General features: G+C 41.4%; 1 protein-coding gene across 2 annotated transcripts; it reads right to left on the bottom strand.

The window, feature by feature from the left end:
- Positions 1–47: 47 nt before the first annotated feature.
- LOC139564267 (protein cornichon homolog 4) lies at positions 48–8,657 on the bottom strand. 2 transcript variants are annotated; one of them, XM_071383647.1, is made up of 5 exons: positions 8,524–8,657; positions 7,901–7,969; positions 1,721–1,833; positions 1,289–1,429; positions 48–1,098 (listed from the first exon to the last, which is right to left on the bottom strand). In XM_071383647.1, exons 1-5 carry the CDS (start codon positions 8,590–8,592, stop codon positions 1,071–1,073), a joined length of 420 nt encoding a protein of 139 aa, XP_071239748.1. In that variant the 5' UTR covers positions 8,593–8,657; the 3' UTR covers positions 48–1,070. The 2 variants fall into 2 exon arrangements, with proteins under 2 accessions (XP_071239748.1, XP_071239749.1); XM_071383648.1 differs by lacking the exons at positions 7,901–7,969; positions 8,524–8,657 and adding an exon at positions 4,654–7,315.
- Positions 8,658–17,676: the final 9,019 nt, after the last annotated feature.

Here is a 17,676-nt window from a genome sequence, read left to right as displayed (position 1 = left end):
CCTCAATACGGGTTAATACAATCTCACAAGAAAAAGACACCAAAGTGTTCTCTTTCAAGTTTATTTATTTAAGAAACCCCCACAGATTATTTTCAAAAGCAAAAATAAAACTCGACAGCCATTTTAGTTTGATTTAAACAATCGGAACACGCTTGTCCCCATGGAGTACATTTGGCTGGAACATGGTCATTCTCAAACTGCACAAATAAAATGTTCACATTGACGTGTAATAAATGTGTATCTGTCATACAACTATCATACAGACAAGGGCTTTGATTCAATCTGAAGCACGATACAAATTTAAAGGCAATGTTCGCGGAGACTGCATTCATGATAAATGCTGCATGTCAGCTCAATTGGAAATTACCTTAAATGAAATTGCGCTACAGCGCAGCTCTTCAGCGCTACGGATTGAATCGAGCCCGAGGATATATTGCCCATTGATACACAGTCAGAGTGATGAAATAGGGTTGAAAAACATTTTCCAATCCAGGTGCATGTATTCCCCTGAGAACACTTTTTGTTTTATAATACCAATCAAATGTGCACCTTTCAGCAGTCAGATCTATAACTGATCGATGTTAATAAGAGACTCTGCAAGAAAATATCATAGAAATAGATTGCCAAAACACAGATCAGTATTCTGCAAAGGATATTCAATTCAAGGATTTTCCAGCATGTTGACAAGAGACAAAAAAATAAATATGACAATCAAATATGGCGTTCGGCAGGCTGCAAGAGGATGTGCTAGCTGTTGTGATTGGCTCTTGGCTGTAAGTGCTCAATTGTATGCACCATATAGCCTGTACGATTGTCATGTTTTCCATCTGCCCAGAGGAGCAGTGCGTGGACAGCATTGTTGGACACAGGCTGAACGAATGAACATACCCACGTGCACAAGCGAGCACACACACAATTCCAGGGCAGTTATGAGAACACAGAAGGAATGGGGGGGGGGGTAAGGTCATGTGACTCCAGCTGAGCAGAGGACTGAGGACCAGGACATATTGAACACCGCATACTGATTAGTTTGTGATTTGGCCGATTGGAGTAAAACGGCCATGGGGATCTCAATCGTTGATCAGTGCCAGGATCATGCTGTGGAGGAGAAAGGAAGCGTGTGACAAGTGAAGAAATGACTTGAAAACAAAACTTAAGCTCAGGCTAAACATCAAAGTTATCCTGTACGAAGCAATAAATGAAGAAGCAGTAAGATTAGCCATCTTAGTACTGTAACATGTGACAGCGGCTAGCATACAGAATCCCAGACAGCAAGGCAGTCTCTTACCTGTACAGGTAGATGAAGAAGCAGAGCAGGTGGAAGCCGAGTTTGATCATGGACTCTTTCATGTGAGACTTTAGTTGTCCCCGGTTGTGGATCTCAGTGGGGTCAAACACCCCCATGTTTCCCATGGGCACCTTCCAAACCCTGTCGGATAAACAATAGGTAGAGGGAAACTAACAACACTTGAGACAAAAGAGCAACCATGGCATTGTAGTAAACTGCTTAGGGGTGGGATATATCTCTAAGGGTTGGGGAGTTTGAAAGGGGCTTACATTGGCTAGGGTAGTTATAGTATTACTTGTGGGTGCTGGACTTCCTGCTGAGCAGGGGGGCAGTATGTCAAGTTCAATAACATCACTTCCTCGTGTACATCTACCGGTTCCCCACAAGGAACTGTCATCTCTACAGTGCTATTACTGTAACATGTGTACTTACCTGTACACGTTCCAGGCGGCCACAGGCAGGTTGAGTAGGAAGACAAACCAGTGAAGGGAGACAAGCATCAGCACTGTTGCCAGGGCCTGGCCTACCAGCTCTGGTACAACCCACTGCAGATACACATTATGAAAAGTATATGAGCACAAGCATACAGGACACAATAAATAAAAAGACAACTGGAGACAACAGGCCACAGAAGTATAAGTCAGGAAGCTGAAAGTTACTAACTACATGTAGGGTAAATCCATTTGAATTCAGGAACTTTTTTGACTACACCTCTTTTGGTTTGAACGAAACCTTCCATACATAGGCCTATTTAACCATTGTAGAAATGCTCAGAAAGTGACTTTTTGGACTTGAATTCCAAAACATTCACGAGATAAAGGTGCGCAAAGTTAACCAATTTTGCATACCCCCGCCATACCATGTCGTCGTCACTGGAAAAGATAAACGGATGAGATTTATATAATTTAAAAGCTTACAAACAAGGTTGTCAAATTGTTTGATAATTTGTAGCTTTATTTTTGTAATGTCTTTTTATTTTATTTTACCTTTGTCAATGATCTAAAAACACTATTCGCATATGTTGTAGCTTAGACCCTATTTTACAAGATTTTTGTGTTGTGTCATCGGTTAAGACACAACATGCTCCTGAATACAGGGTGGGTGTCATGTTTTGGCTGATAAATGTACAAATATGGGAATAAAATTGAAATGTCACATTTCAAATGGTACCACAAAGATGGTTGGAGGTCCACACATCAGCGAATGTTGACTGGAATGAGTATATCTGTTGTTTTAAATTATACTGTCAATCGTCCATAGGAAACCTATTGAAATCATAGAAATATAGATAATAGAATTTACATAACTATTTACGTTGACAGTCGACGATGGGCGGTCATCTTTGTGGTAGTAATTAGAAGTTAAAATGTCAATTCAATTTAAAGGTCAATAGTGTACCAGCTAAATTGCAGTGGTCTGAAGGGATAGTTCCATTCTATGAATTCTATTTCTATGATTGAAATGACACCCACCCTGTATTCAAGAGCATGTGTCTCAACCGATGGCGGGCACAACACAGAAACCTCAGATTATGTGAAATAGGATATATGAGAATATGAAAATATTTGAAGTTTATCAATTTTTTGATCATGTCATTTTTTAAAACCTTTTAATGTACAATTTGTATTTCAAAAATATTTTTCCAAGAAATAAAATAGTTTGACAAAACTGTTTGTAAGCTTTTAAATGATATTAAACTCAACTATCTTTTCCGGTGAAGAAGACATGGATGTTTCATGGTATGGTGAGGTATGGTGAGGCAAACTGTTAGCACCTTTAACTCCTGAACCTTTTGGCAATCAGGTCCAAAAAGTCACTTTCTGACCACTTTTTCCATGGGCAAAAAATTTTATGGAAAGTTTTGTTTAAATCAAAAAGGGATCCTGACAAAAAGTGATTTCATTCAAACGGATTTAGGGATGGATCAACATTTAGAATGGTTACCTGAAGGAAAATGGGGGAGGGTCATGCTTTTTCAATTTTAGTCAAGGGGAGGGGTTAGTATTTTCTTAATCTCGTCCAGGGGAGGGTCATGTCATTTGTAATAGATTGAAATGTCAATATTTTTCAGAGTTTTAGAAGTAGTTGCTTATTAGGCTATATATCAATGTGTGTCCGATACCGCCCCTTATCTCTGATTCTCCGCTGGGCACTCAATATCAAGTGCGCCTATAGGCTAATTAGTGTGGTCTCAATCAAAATGATCCATAGCATATAGGCTATTTAGTGTGGTCTCAATCAAATGATCCATAGCCTATAGGCTACGAAGTACATGCTTGAGAAGCACAGCGCAAAGTTGTATTTCTAAGATAGCTGCTGGGATGGTGTAAATGAAACTAGGCTACATTACACACTGCAATGTATAATCCAACCCTGAGCCCCGGCCTGCTCTGCTTTTGCTACTCAAAAATGTTTTTGTTTGCTGTCTAACCAATGGCTGTGCTGTGTAGGACTACAATGGCAGTTCAGGAGAGTCAAAGTTGCTATCACTTTATGTGTTAATTATTATTTGGGGTGTAGGGGAGGGCTGATTTTTTAAAGCGTTTAGGTTTAGGTCAAATATATTTTACTGTAGGGAGGGCCAGACATTTTCATTTCAGAGGTCCGATTTTCTCCATGTAACCCTTATTTTAAATAATGTTCACTCCCTTAAACCTATACCAACATTAACTAAATATGAGGTTCTGTCTCACGTCTGCTCTGCACTCAGGTGCACAGCTTGTACTTATCACGAGTCCTATAGAGTACCACAGTATGAGTCATAATACCCATGAAATCAAGCGGTCGAACAGGGAAATGGTTCCAATAAATTTTCCACCATTCCTTTTTCCCCATAGGGGATTTCAGAAACACTTAAAATAATCAAAGCAAAGTTTACTTGTCACGTGCGCCGAATACAACAGGTGTAGTAGACCTTACAGTGAAATGCTTACTAACCAACAGGGACATTTTTAAGTAAAAAATAGGTATTAGGTGAACAATAGATAAATAAAGAAATAAAAAACAACAGTAAAAAGACATTGAAAAATAACAGTAGCGAGGCTATATACAGACACTGGTTAGTCAGGCTAATTGAGGTAGTATGTACATGTAGGTATGGTTAAAGTGACTATGCATATATGATAAACAGAGAGTAGCAGAAGCGTAAAAGAGGGGTTGGCGGGTGGTGGGACACAATGCAGATAGTTCGGGTAGCCAATGTGCGGGGGCACCGGTTAGTCGGGCTAATTGAGGTAGTATGTACATGAATGTAAAGTTAAAGTGACTATGCATATATGATAAACAGAGAGTAGCAGCGTAAAAGAGGGGTTGGGGGGGGGGGGGGGGGGACACAATGCAAATAGTCCGGGTAGCCATTTGATTACCTGTTCAGGAGTCTTACGGCTTGGGGGTAAAAGCTGTTGAGAAGCCTTTGGGTCCTAGACTTGGCGCTCCGGTACCACTTGCCATGCGGTAGTAGAGAGAACAGTCTATGACTGGGGTGGCTGGGGTCTTTGACAATTTTTAGGGCCTTCCTCTGACACCGCCTGGTATAGAGGTCCTGGATGGCAGGCAGCTTAGCCCCAGTGATGTACTGGGCCGTACGCACAACTCTCTGTAGTGCCTTGCGGTCGGAGGCCGAGCAGTTGCCGTACAAGGCAGTGATGCAACCAGTCAGGATGCTCTCGATCTTGCAGCTGTAGAACTTTTTGAGGATCTGAGGACCCGATGCAAAATCCTTTTTCGTTTCCTGAGGGGGAATAGGCTTTGTCGTGCCCTCTTCACGACTGTCTTGGTGTGTTTGGACCATTCTAGTTTGTTGGTGATGTGGACACCAAGGAACTTGAAGCTCTCAACCTGCTCCACTACAGCCCCGTCGATGAGAATGGGGGCGTGATCGGTTTTCCTTTTCCTGTAGTCCACAATCATCTCCTTAGTCTTGGTTACGTTGAGGGATAGATTGTTATTCTTATACCACCCGGCCAGGTCTCTGACCTCCACCCTATAGGCTGTCTTGTTGTTGTCGGTGATCAGGCCTACCACTGTTGTGTCATCTGCAAACTCTTTGACAATTAATGATGGTGTTGGAGTCGTGCCTGGCCACGCAGTCGTGGGTGAACAGGGAGTACAGGAGGGGACTGAGCAAGCGCCCCTGAGGGGCTCCAGTGTTGAGGATCAGCGTGGCAGATGTGTTGCTACCTACCCTCACCACCTGGGGGCGGCCCGACAGGAAGTCCAGGATCCAGTTGCAGAGGGAGGTGTTTAGTCCCAGGGTCCTTAGCTTAGTGATGAGCTTTGAGGGCACTATGGTGTTGAACACGGAGCTGTAGTCAATGAATAGCACTCTCACGTAGGTGTTCCTTTTGTCCAGGTGGGAAAGGGCAGTGTGGAGTGCAATAGAGATTGCATCATCTGTGGATCTGTTTGGGTGGTATGCAAATTGAATGGGTAGGTGTTCCTTTTGTCCAGGTGGGAAAGGGCAGTGTGGAGTGCAATAGAGATTGCATCATCTGTGGATCTGTTTGGGTGGTATGCAAATTGAATGTGTCTAGGGTTTCTGGGATAATGGTGTTGATGTGAGCCATTACCAGCCTTTCGAAGCACTTCATGGCTACGGAGGTGAGTGCTACGGGTCTGTAGTCATTTAGGTGGGTTGCCTTAAGTGTTCTTGGGCACAGGAACTATGGTGGTCTGCTTGAAACATGTTGGTATTACAGACTCAATCAGGGACATGTTGAAAATGTCAGTGAAGACACCTGCCAGTTGGTCAGCACATGCCCGGAGCACACGTCCTGGTAATCCGTCTGGCCCCGCGGCCCTAACCCTAACCCTGTTTAAAGGTCTTACTCACATCGGCTACGGAGAGCGTGATCACAGTCGTCCGGGAACAGCTGATGCTCTCATGCATGCATAAGGGCTGTGTTTCATGTAGGCTTACCCTTGAGTGACTTTTTGATAACTGTGTAAATCTCTCTAGGATAAAGTGACTTTTATCAATATATTTGCCTGTATTTACCCACCAAAAAATGAAATGCTAATTAGCTGCTAATGTGGCTATCATAAAGAACTACAAATGCCATGATAATCTGGACGGGGCTGCCGAATCAAGGCAAAAGTAGGAATCTCTGGATTAACTATCTAATGTTAGCTAAATGTAGTAATGAATAAATTGGCTAAATGTATTTAAATGTACAATTCTGTGAACTGCCTTATGCAAGTTTTAAATTGACACAATACCTGTTAGCAAAGGTGTCAGCTTGCGATGGTCTGCAGGAGCTTGCGGGGGACTTGTCGTTTTGCATGTCTACTTTGATCTTAATTAGCATTTTCAAATCATAGTAAATAAAGCATAATATATTGATAAGTCCCCTTGTCCGAGATAGATTTACATGGTTATCAAAACATCACGACAGGGTAAGCCTACACGAAACCCAGCCCTTATTTTAAGTGTTTCTAAAAATCCCCTACGGGAAAAATTTATGGTTGAAAACGATTGAAACCACTTTCCTGTTTGACAGGTTTTATGGGTATTATGACACCTCCACTGTGGAATTCCACATCCCTTTTTGCAGTTGGAAATGTCCTGACCCTACCCAAATGCTCTGTCTAAACGTAAATACACTTTGCTTGCAATAGGATTTTGGAAATGTTTGGAACTTAATAAAAATGCTCCGCCATTTCCTGATTGCTAAAATTCTACGTTTGCATAATTTCAGTTTCTGACAAAACAAGCAAGTATAGTGTAGAGAATCATTGTAGCGTCTAAACTGCTGTGAAATATATTTTCCATAACCAAAAATATTGTATTTTCAGCTGTTTGAATGAAGACGGTGTACAAAACCTAAAGTAATGACGCAACAACTAAATGTAACGGAAGCATAGGATGCACACACAGAACATATCTACCTCTTCTTAGACTTGCTTTCAATGAGAATGACAGGTCTATAACATACATTTCTATGTGAATTTGGCCCAGTGGCCAAAAAGTTACATATTGCAGCTTTAACTTTCATATCAGCGATGAAAAAACACAAAAGATACACTTACAGTACACAGTTTGGCAAAGTTACACCCTGCTGTGTAATTATCTTTTATTTTTTTTAAATACTCCAGACGGAATCTAACGTTCCAATGAAGGGAGTTCGATTTAGCTCGCCCGGTTAACCCGTTCTGTGGTCAAAAAGAATGATTGCATTCGTTTTGACCACAGGCTGCCTCCCGGATTTGTGGAGTGGGTAACAAGGTGGGATATCTCTCTTTATTCGCTGGGTGCTCTGCCAGCAATTACTTAAAACGAAATCCCAAATTCAAGATCATTGGGAAACGCCGGCACACCAAAATGTGGCCCGGTGATGCTCGATTTGCGATTCACAAGTGTATCTTTTGGTATTTGAAATATTATTTCTCGCTAATGTGAAAGCTAAGTCCCAGAGGTTTCCAAAACCTTATCGCAAACGAGATTGAATGTTTCTAACCGTTAAAACAGTGTCGGGATTATAGTTTACAGTGAGCCAGCTGTGGTCTACATCTTTAACCGAGAGCCCTAAAGGATGGCTATGCCCCCTGGGTTCTCGAGAGCCAGCTAGCTGTGTGTACATGCAAAAATATATGACCCATGACAATTGTGCTTACTCTGTTTAACTTCGAACAGCAGGCTCGTGCATTGATGTAGTCACACTCTAGATCGGAGAGGGTAATTATCTATTCATGAAGTTAAGGTATGTAAACTGTCTGGGCAGAGATGTATCAGGCTAGCTATACAGTAACAGTTTCTCTCTATTCTGAATGTCAGCTAACTCAAGCGAGGAAGGAATTGAACACGTATGAATGTGTGAGAAACTAGGACTGACAGTCTAAGCTTAAACAGTCTAAGGCTTAGACTGTTTAAGCTTAGACTGTTTAAGCTTCATTGACTGCTTAGACTCTAAGCAGTAACCACTGAACTTTTGCTAGGAAAAACCAAGCAGCAGATACCGCATCTAAAATATGTCAACACTGCTGTTGACAGCCAGAAGATCGACATTTTACAGTGCAAAGGACGAACAGGACCTTGCTGGCTAGTTCGCCAACGTACGTTTATCAAGACAGAGCAGCACGGGTTGGATTGATCCGTTTGATCATCGTTAAATCACTGGCAATGTTAACTACAGACAGGTACCCACAAAGCACGAGCACTAAAACGTATTGATTATAACAAAGAATACCAATAGAGATCCAGTACACAACGTATTAGCTAATGTTCAAGAAAAGGATACGAAGTACACCGCCAGAAAAATCAAAGCACAGCAGTCGACCAGCGATAGAATGAACACAGCCGCCTCCATCTTTCCTCTTCCGCATTCACTGCTATTTCCTGTTATTTTGAAAATAGGTGCAAATTGTTAGTTAGCTTTTACCTATGCTGCCACCTCTCGTACTGTAGTCGATAGTACAAACTACCGCCCATTAGACAGACCTACAGTATCTTACAAATAAAAATAGCCTACAGTACAAAGCATAGCCTGCAGTGAACAACATGTAGTTCAACTAGCACCGCAAGTTTAAGACCATATGCTATTCTCCTTCTTTACGTCTGGTCTTAACAAGAGATGGGTCACCGTTGTTAGATACTGTTTTCCTTTATTTATTTGGCGTGGGCTACGGCCAAACAGTAACCTGTGTTGAGTTTGGTTAATTAACCTGGAATTCGTAAACGCAATCCATTAGTTCATTTAGGATCTAGCCAGGTCATTACAATATTTTTACTGACCACCATACGACCAGTTGGTCATAATTGTGACCACTATATTATGTCCTATGTTATGCAGCCTACTGGTCATAGTTAATCTGCAACATATTCTTAAAGTTTAAAGAGATCAAGCAATGGCAAAAACAAATCTACATCACAAATTTTAGCACATCTGCATTTAGTAATTGTTTCAAAATTCACCCACAGACATTACATGCATAGAAAGACTATATAAAGGCCAATTGTCTTATTTGTTTAATGATTCATAAGCATGGTTTGATGGGGTAGAGCCTCATCAAGGTCCTCTGAGCACAGAAGGCGATCTGGAGCGTAGTGGCTCTCTTGAAGAGTCGTGTGATGGGTCAGATCTGCAGTGAAGAGAATCAGCACATTACATCTGTATCAATTTTATATTTTAAAAGAAAACTAGAAAAGGACATTCTTGAAGAAACTTTGTGGACTCAGCTGCCTATGGGTATTTCCATGGTGGTAGTTGACTAATTTTGTGGCAGTTATAGCTTAGAGATGTCTTAAAAAAAGAGCAAGTTGCTCATATACATAGTTTACATCCTACACCACCGCGGTCAGGGGCATATTTTAGAACTTTCCAGAGGGCCCGCAACACATCAACCTACTGAATTTTCTGGCTTTTCATGGCACTTGCTGTAAGCATAAAAAGAGAAGAAAATAAATTAATGATTGGCATACTGTGGTCATGCAGGACATTGTCGTGACTTTTCCTTCAGTAATCTGATGACTTATTTATTTAATCCACTAACTATGTTTAATTGTTACCCGATTAAATTAATAATGTTAACTCATTAGGATTTGTGGCACCACAGAAGAGGTTAGAGTTACCATCTCCTGAATTAAGCTCTATAAGGTATATATCTATTACTTCGATAAACAGTCATCTTATTAGTCATTACCTCCTTTCATCTGCAAAAAACCCAGCCTTGCTCATTATTCAGTACTACACAAATTGGTTTCAATTATTTACGTACTAGCTAACTAAATAATAACACAGAATACACACACTTACTACATGAGACAAAGGTTCCTAGCGGACTGACACAATATGGCATTTTACCCAACGACATAGAGAGAGAGCGAGAGAGAGAAAGGCACACTTATTGTGGAGACATTTCAGAATTATTCTCACAGTAACACTAATCATATAGTTTGCACACGAACCGCCGCCCACTTGGAATAAGAAATCATGAATGTGTTTGCGTGTGGGTTCCCTTGTCCGTTGTGTAGTCCTGAACAGAACTACAGAGTTCACTCTTCCATTCGATCCTGAAGCTGCTTATTTGTAGATAAGCCAGCCGTGTCAATGGTTCCAGTGGGGTGATGGAAATATCGTACTACAGTGATTTGAGACTCGTAGTAGGATGGGATGGTTTGAAGAGTTTGAGATATTTGACTCAGGACAGCTAATCAGCTGTACCAGTGATTGTCTGAGGGGGGAGTTTGTCGCCTCTTCCTCCTCGTGTTGATTATTCCGGGTTCAGGATTCAAACCACCATGGACATGAGCTGTAGCTCTTCGTCTCTCTGGTCTAAAGGAAGGTGAGTTAATTTCTTCACCTCGTGTTGAGGTTCAAAGTTCCAACCATTTCAGACGTGTAGCGACCGCTCCACACTTTTCTCGTCTAATGTTAATTCTGTTACCAAGGCTTTTTATGCACTCTGGCCAAAGGGGATTGCTCCGTCCGTCTGTCACACTCTTCTGACCTCACACAGGATGTGGATACTTAATGTGCAAAGAATAGGATTAGAAGTTATCTCTTATGACTCCTAAAATCACATCCACATCATTTTTCATATCCTATGTACAACGTATTGGTTGGAAACTTGACAGATTTCCAAGTTACAGTATTTCGTCCATACAGTTTTTAATGACATCGCAAAATGAAAAACAATATGACATTAGTTTTCTACATCTCCCCACTGACCATTCCCCACATTCTTTATGTTAGAAATATTGTTCCATTGTCCACTTTTTGGACGTTAGCATTTTGGGTGGGGAAAAAGTCTCTGGAGACAAAGGGACATTCCTTTAGCCAATACTGGAGGGTAGAGAGAGAGTCCTCTCCTGCTTCATTTACGACCGGGTGTTGAGGTGTCAAACGCCCACTCCAGTTCCATCCTCCCCTCTGCCAAACTGATCTGACCCATTGGGATCCTCACAGGACAGTCATGACAACAAGACAGAACAGTAACGCACAGTAAAATATTTCTAACAGAATCACTAAAAAGTCCTAGCAAAGACATGTTTGCTCCTCTGTCCCTTCATATTGAAGTGGGAAATTAATATATTAGTCATCAATCTGAAACATTTTAAGAAAGAGGATATCAACATTAAACAGAAGTTGGATAATGACAATTTTAACCCATTTTAAATGGTAAAGTTTTGCTTAATCCTAATACATGTTGTGATATTTACACAACCTTTTAGAAACACACACTCCATAATCCTGACAACATTGTCCCTGACAGAGGTTCCCCCAATTGAGGATAGCTTGGCAGTCTTAAAAAAAGAAACGTACATTTTTACATTTGGCTTTGTGTAGAGGCAATAAAGAGACAATAACATATTATCTTGTTCAAAAGTTGTCTGACATATCATTCTTCCTCTTCTCTGCAACTGCGCATGTGTGTGAGTTTGAGTGAGCGACAGGGAGAATGAGCAAGAGAGAAAAGGAAGAAACGTTATATGACTCACCGAGGTAGATGTCTGTTGAATTAGGACACAAGGGTTTTGCATCTGAATTTTTTTTTTACTTTACAAATGTATTCTATTAGAAGCGGTGTTATATCAATTGGATCTACTTACACTGCACTCTTAGTGTTCCAAAAGGGTTATTTGGCTGTCCCAATAGGAGAACCCTTTGAAGAACCCTTTTTGGTTCCAGGTAGAATTATTATTGGTTCCAGGTAGAACTATTTTTGGTTCCAGGTAGAACCCTTTGGGGTTCTATGTAAACTCCTCTGTGGAAAGGTTTCTACCTGGAACCAAAAAGGGTGTTAGCTAGCTACAGAGGTTAGTCCCATAGGGGACAGCCGATGAACTCTTTTAGGATCGAGATACCACTTTCTTTTTTTTTTTTTGCAAATCAACTCAGCCAAATCTCAGAGTTATATTTAACCAGGTCAGTAACTCGGTTGCTCGGCAACAACACAGCTGATGTTAATATTATTAGCTAGCTAGGTTGTCCAAAATCCAGCAGCTAACCTCTGTAGCTAGCTAGCTAACACCAGTCAGCTAATGAACAGGCTAAGAAAGGTAGTTAACTATATTTGTTTATGGAAGGTTTATTACACAAATAACTTCAGCCATTAGCTAGCTAGCTAGAGTCAGACATCAACAGTGTTAGTTTATGTCCAAATGCCAGTCCTACATTTTTGCAACACTACCAGTAGCTAGCTAACGTTACTCCATAGTCCAAGTTACAGTAAGAGCTAGCTAACTTCAGCCACATTTCTCTGTCAGACAGGACACTACTCAAACTGCTGAGAAAACAAATTGCTTGCTAATGATATTAACAGCGCCTCTGGCTCTGTTGTGCACTGACTGCAGTGTGCAAATTTCTGTTTGGTAGCATCAGAAAATCTCACTAGTTTAACATCCATAACGTCCATCTTAGTTCTTATTGCAGGACTTTGACTGTGGGAAATCACCTTATCAATCAGTCTATTGTGTGTATTGGCCATTCATACTGCTCTCTACAGCCTAACCTATGAATTGTGCACCCATGAAATGGGGTATCTGCATTCTTAGTGGCACTCAGAACACAACTGTGTAGAGTTTACACAAATATTAACGTCTTAGCTCTTATTGTGCAGAAAAACACTAATTAGTAAAACAAAGAGAAACTAAATAATTGTAGCTGAGTGTGTCCACAACATAAACACATGAAAAGTAAGAAATATGTAGTCACATTTCTGAAGGACGCACACTGGCCTTGGCTAAAACAAAGCATGCTAACTAAAGGAAATCACAGGAGATGACTGGAACTTATAACTTTTCTCTCGTTACTTCCTTCTCCTCAGAGCTGGAGAAGGCCCAGCATGCTCTGCTCCACATCACTGGTGGGCAGAGCTACAGCTCTCCTACTTTGAGCTAATATTTATTCTCTGTGGCCTTTTGTACAAGTAAAGCGACACAGTGGGAGGGACATTATTGGAGAAAGTGGATCCCTGCCTTTTGGCTGTAGTCTCAGGCTGGGTAGAAAATAATTTGGGAACTGTTAAATCTGTAAAGGTAGCTCGAAGTGGACTTGTGATGTTTTTCTGTTCAGAGGAGCGGATGTCTTGCTTCACGCGACTAGGGACAAGACCTGTGACTTGCTTTTCTTTTTCGGAGCAGGTAGCCTTTGAAAGGAGTGATTACTGGGGTGGCATTGAGGTGGAGCAACTGAAATTGAAAATTCTCTGTGTCTGTGACACCCTCCGATTGGTACGACGCAGACCAGGTGGTGAGCTTGGTGAAACTGAGAAGACATTGTCTGTCCTTTTGAGTTTTGAAACAGAACCTTTACCTGATAAAGTCATGTTAGGATATGTCAGATATCCAGTGAGTCCAAATAACTTGTGCCGAACCCACTAAGGTGTTTCAGATGCCAAAGCTTATGGGCATGTTGCAGCAGTGTGTAGGAGGGAGATTCGGATATGTGAGAAGTGTGCAGGAGAGCATGGGACGAAGGAATTTGTAGTATCGGCGGGGAAAACTGAGTGTCATTTGTGGGGGTGCTCATGTTGCTGGGGATCAGAAGAGAGAGAGAAAGGTATGAGAGAGAGAAAGGTTGAGGTTGCCAGGGTCAGAGTAGAACAGAAGGTGCTGTATACTGAGACAGTGAAGAGAGTAGAGGATGATTGGTCAAGGGTGAGTACTAGGCCTAGGCCAATACAGAGTGATACAAATTTGTTCTTCAGTAAGGTTTGCTTCTTAGCGTTCATTGCCATGGTTATCAGCTGTACCACAGAAATGGAACGAAAATCACAGAAAATAGATGTTATGGTGGCATCTGCAGAGAAGTACTTGGGAGTACAAGGTTTTACGAAGTGTGTTGAACAAAAGAGTCCCTTTCTCCCAGTCCATTGGCCTGGTGTAGGGTCAGTTAGGGTCAAAGTAGTGGAATGGGGTGGTGATGTAGATTTGTATTAAATAGTGGTATATACAGTACCAGTCAAAAGTTTGGACACACCTACTCATTCAAGGGTTTTTGTTTATTTTTACTATTTTTTACATTGTAGACATCAAAACTATGACATTACACAAATGGAATAATGTGGTAACCAAAAAAGTGTTAAACAAATCAAAATGTATGTTATATTTTAGAGTCTTCGATGTAGCAACCCTTTGCCTTGATGACAGCTTTGCACACGCTTGGCATTCTCTCAACCAGCTTCATGAGGTAGTCACCTGGATTGCTTTTCCAACAGTCTTGAAGGAGTTCCCACATATGCTGAGCACTTGTTGGCTGCTTTTACTTCACTCTGCGGTCCAACTCATCCAAAACCATCTCAATTGCGTTAAGGTCGGGTCATTGTAGAGGCCAGGTCATCTGATGCAGCACTCCATCACTCTCCTTCTTGGTCAAATAGCCCTTACACAGCCTGGTGGTGTGGATGGCGTATCGCTGCAGAATGCTGTGGTAGCCATGCTGGTTAAGTGTGCCTTGAATTCTAAATAAAACAAAGCACCCCCCACACCATCACACCTCCTCCTCCATGCTTCATGTTGGGAACCATACATGCAGAGATCCTCCGCCCACCTACTCTGCCCTTCCTGCAGGCTCATCCTGATATGACCCTCCAAAGACATGGCGGTTCTCAAATTTGGACTCATCGGACCAAAGGACAGATTTCCACCAGTCCAATGTCCATTGCTCGTGTTTCTTGGCCCAAGCATGTCTCTTCTTCATATTGGTGTCCTTTAGTAGTGGTTTCTTTGCAGCAATTTTACCATGAAGGCCTTATTCACGCTGTCTCCTTTGAACAGTTGATGTTGAGATGTGTCTGATACTTGAACTCTGTGAAGCATTTATTTGGGCTGCAATCTGAGGTGCAGTTAATTGCCGATTTCTGAGTGGTAACTCTAATGAACTTATCCTCTGCAGCAGAGGTAACTCTGGATCTTCCTTTCCTGTGGTCCTCATGAGAGCCTGTTTCATCATAGCGCTTGATGGTTTTTGCAACTGCATTTTTCCGGATTGACTGACCTTCATGTCTTAAAGTAATGATGGACTGTTGTTTCTCTTTGCTTATTTGAGCTGTTTTTGCAATAATATGGACTAGGTCTTGTTAATTGAAATTCCAGATGACTACTTTATGAAGCTGGTTGACTGGTACTGTATGTGTAGGGTTAGTTGGTGGTGCAGTATTTTCCTTTTCCCTTTTCCCCCTTCCTTTTTTATTGTTTTATCACAAAATGTAAATTGATTGACCACACTGTACCGCACAGTAGGTGGTGGTATGCACAAACAAAATGTACTAACGCCAAGATACCAAAGAAGAAGTACACATAAGGCTTTGCATTTAGTCCAAAAAGTGTATTACTTTGCTGTGTTTTTTTGCATATTACTTTAGTGCCTTGTTGCACACATATGCATATTGTTCTTTTCACTCTGTTAAGTTAGTATTGTGGAGTCACTCCAATGTTGTTGATCCACCCTCAGTTTTCTCCAATTACAGCCATTGAACTCAACAATAAAATCACCAATCACCAATCACTCACGGTGAAGCTGTTTCCTTCCTGTCCTGCAGCTCAGTTCAGAAGGACGACTGCATCTTTGATGTGTCTGGGTGGTTTAATACATCATCCACAGCATAATTATTAACTTGACCATGCCAAAAAGATATATTCAATGTCTGATTTGTTATTGTTACCCATCTACCCTTCTTTATGAGGCTTTTTAAAAGCTCATTTGTCTTTGTAGTTGATTCTGTGCTTGAAATTCAATACTTGACTGAGGGACCTTACAGATGTTGTATGTTTGACAGACAGAGGAAGGGCTAGTCATTAAAAATTAATGTCAACCCCTATTATTTCACACAGAGTCTATATAACCTATGTGATTTGTTAAGCCAAATGTTACTTCTGAACTAATTTAGTCTTGCCTAAACAAATGGGGTGTACTTATACAATGACTCTATTTTATTTATTTAATTTGTAGAATTTGTAGAATATTCTTTTCACTTTGACATTCTGGAGCATTTTGTGTAGATCAATGGCAAAAACAATGCAATTAAATCTATTTCAATCCCACTTTGTAACTCACATTTATTTATTTTTGTTCAAGGGGGTGTAGACTTTCTATAAGCACTATATGTACGTACATATATAAACTCAGCAAAAAAGGACCCTGTCTTTCAAAGATAATTCATAAAAATCCAAATAACTTCACAGATCTTCATTGTAAAGGGTTTAAACACTGTTTCCCACTGTTTCAATGAACCATAAACAATTAATGAACATTCACCTGTGGAACGGTCGTTAAGACACTAACAGCTTAGGCAATTACGGTCACAGTTATGAAAACTTAGAACACTAAAGAGGCCTTTCTACGGACTCTGAAAAACACCAAAAGAAAGATGCCCAGGGTCCCTGCTCATCTGCGTGAATGTGCCTTAGGCATGCTGTAAGGAGGCATGAGGACTACAGATGTGGCCAGGGCAATAAATTGCAGTGTCCGTACTGTGAGACGCCTAAGACAGCGCTACAGGGAGACAGGACGGACAGATGATCGTCCTCGCAGTGGCAGACCATGTGTAACAACACCTGCACAGGATCGGTACATCCGAACATCACACCTGCGGGACAGGTACAGGATGGCAACAATAACTGCCTGAGTTACACAAGGAACGCACAATCCCTCCATCAGTGCTCAGACTGTCCGCAATAGGCTGAGAGAGGTTGGACTGAGGGCTTGTAGGCCTGTTGTAAGGCAGGTCCTCACCAGACATCACCGGCAACAACATTGGCTATGGGCACAAATCCACCGTCGCTGGACCAGACAGGACTGGCAAAACGTGCTCTTCACTGACCAGTCGCGTTTTTGTCTCACCAGGGGTGATGGTCGGATTTGCGTTTATTGTCAAAGGAATGAGCGTTACACCGAGCGTTACGCTGGAGCAGGATCGATTTGAAGGTGGAGGGTCCGTCATCGTCCGGTGTGTCACAGCATCATCGGACTGAGCTTGTTGTCTATCGGCCTATATCGAATCTTCCATTCCTCTCAAAAAAAATTGAAAAAGTTGTTGCACAGCAACTCACTGAATTCCCGAGGACAAATGTATACGAAATGCTTCAGTCTGGTTTTAGACCCCATCATAGCACTGAGACTGCACTTGTGAAGGTGGTAAATGACCTTTTAATGGCGTCACACCGAGGCTCTGCATCTGTCCTCGTGCTCCTAGACCTTAGTGCTGCTTTTGATACCATTGATCACCACATTCTTTTGGAGAGATTGAAAACCCAAATTGGTCTACACGGACAAGTTCTGGCCTGGTTTAGATCTTATCTGTCGGAAAGATATCAGTTTGTCTCTGTGAATGGTTTGTCCTCTGACAAATCAACTGTAAATTTCGGTGTTCCTCAAGGTTTCGTTTTAGGACCACTATTGTTTTCACTATATATTTTACCTCTTGGGGATGTCATTCGAAAACATAATGTT

Source organism: Salvelinus alpinus, chromosome 35 (genome assembly GCF_045679555.1).
Source record: "Salvelinus alpinus chromosome 35, SLU_Salpinus.1, whole genome shotgun sequence".
Lineage (NCBI taxonomy): Eukaryota > Metazoa > Chordata > Actinopteri > Salmoniformes > Salmonidae > Salvelinus > Salvelinus alpinus.
The sequence above is the reverse complement of the archived record's forward strand: the minus strand, read 5'-3'. Positions and strand labels throughout refer to the sequence as shown.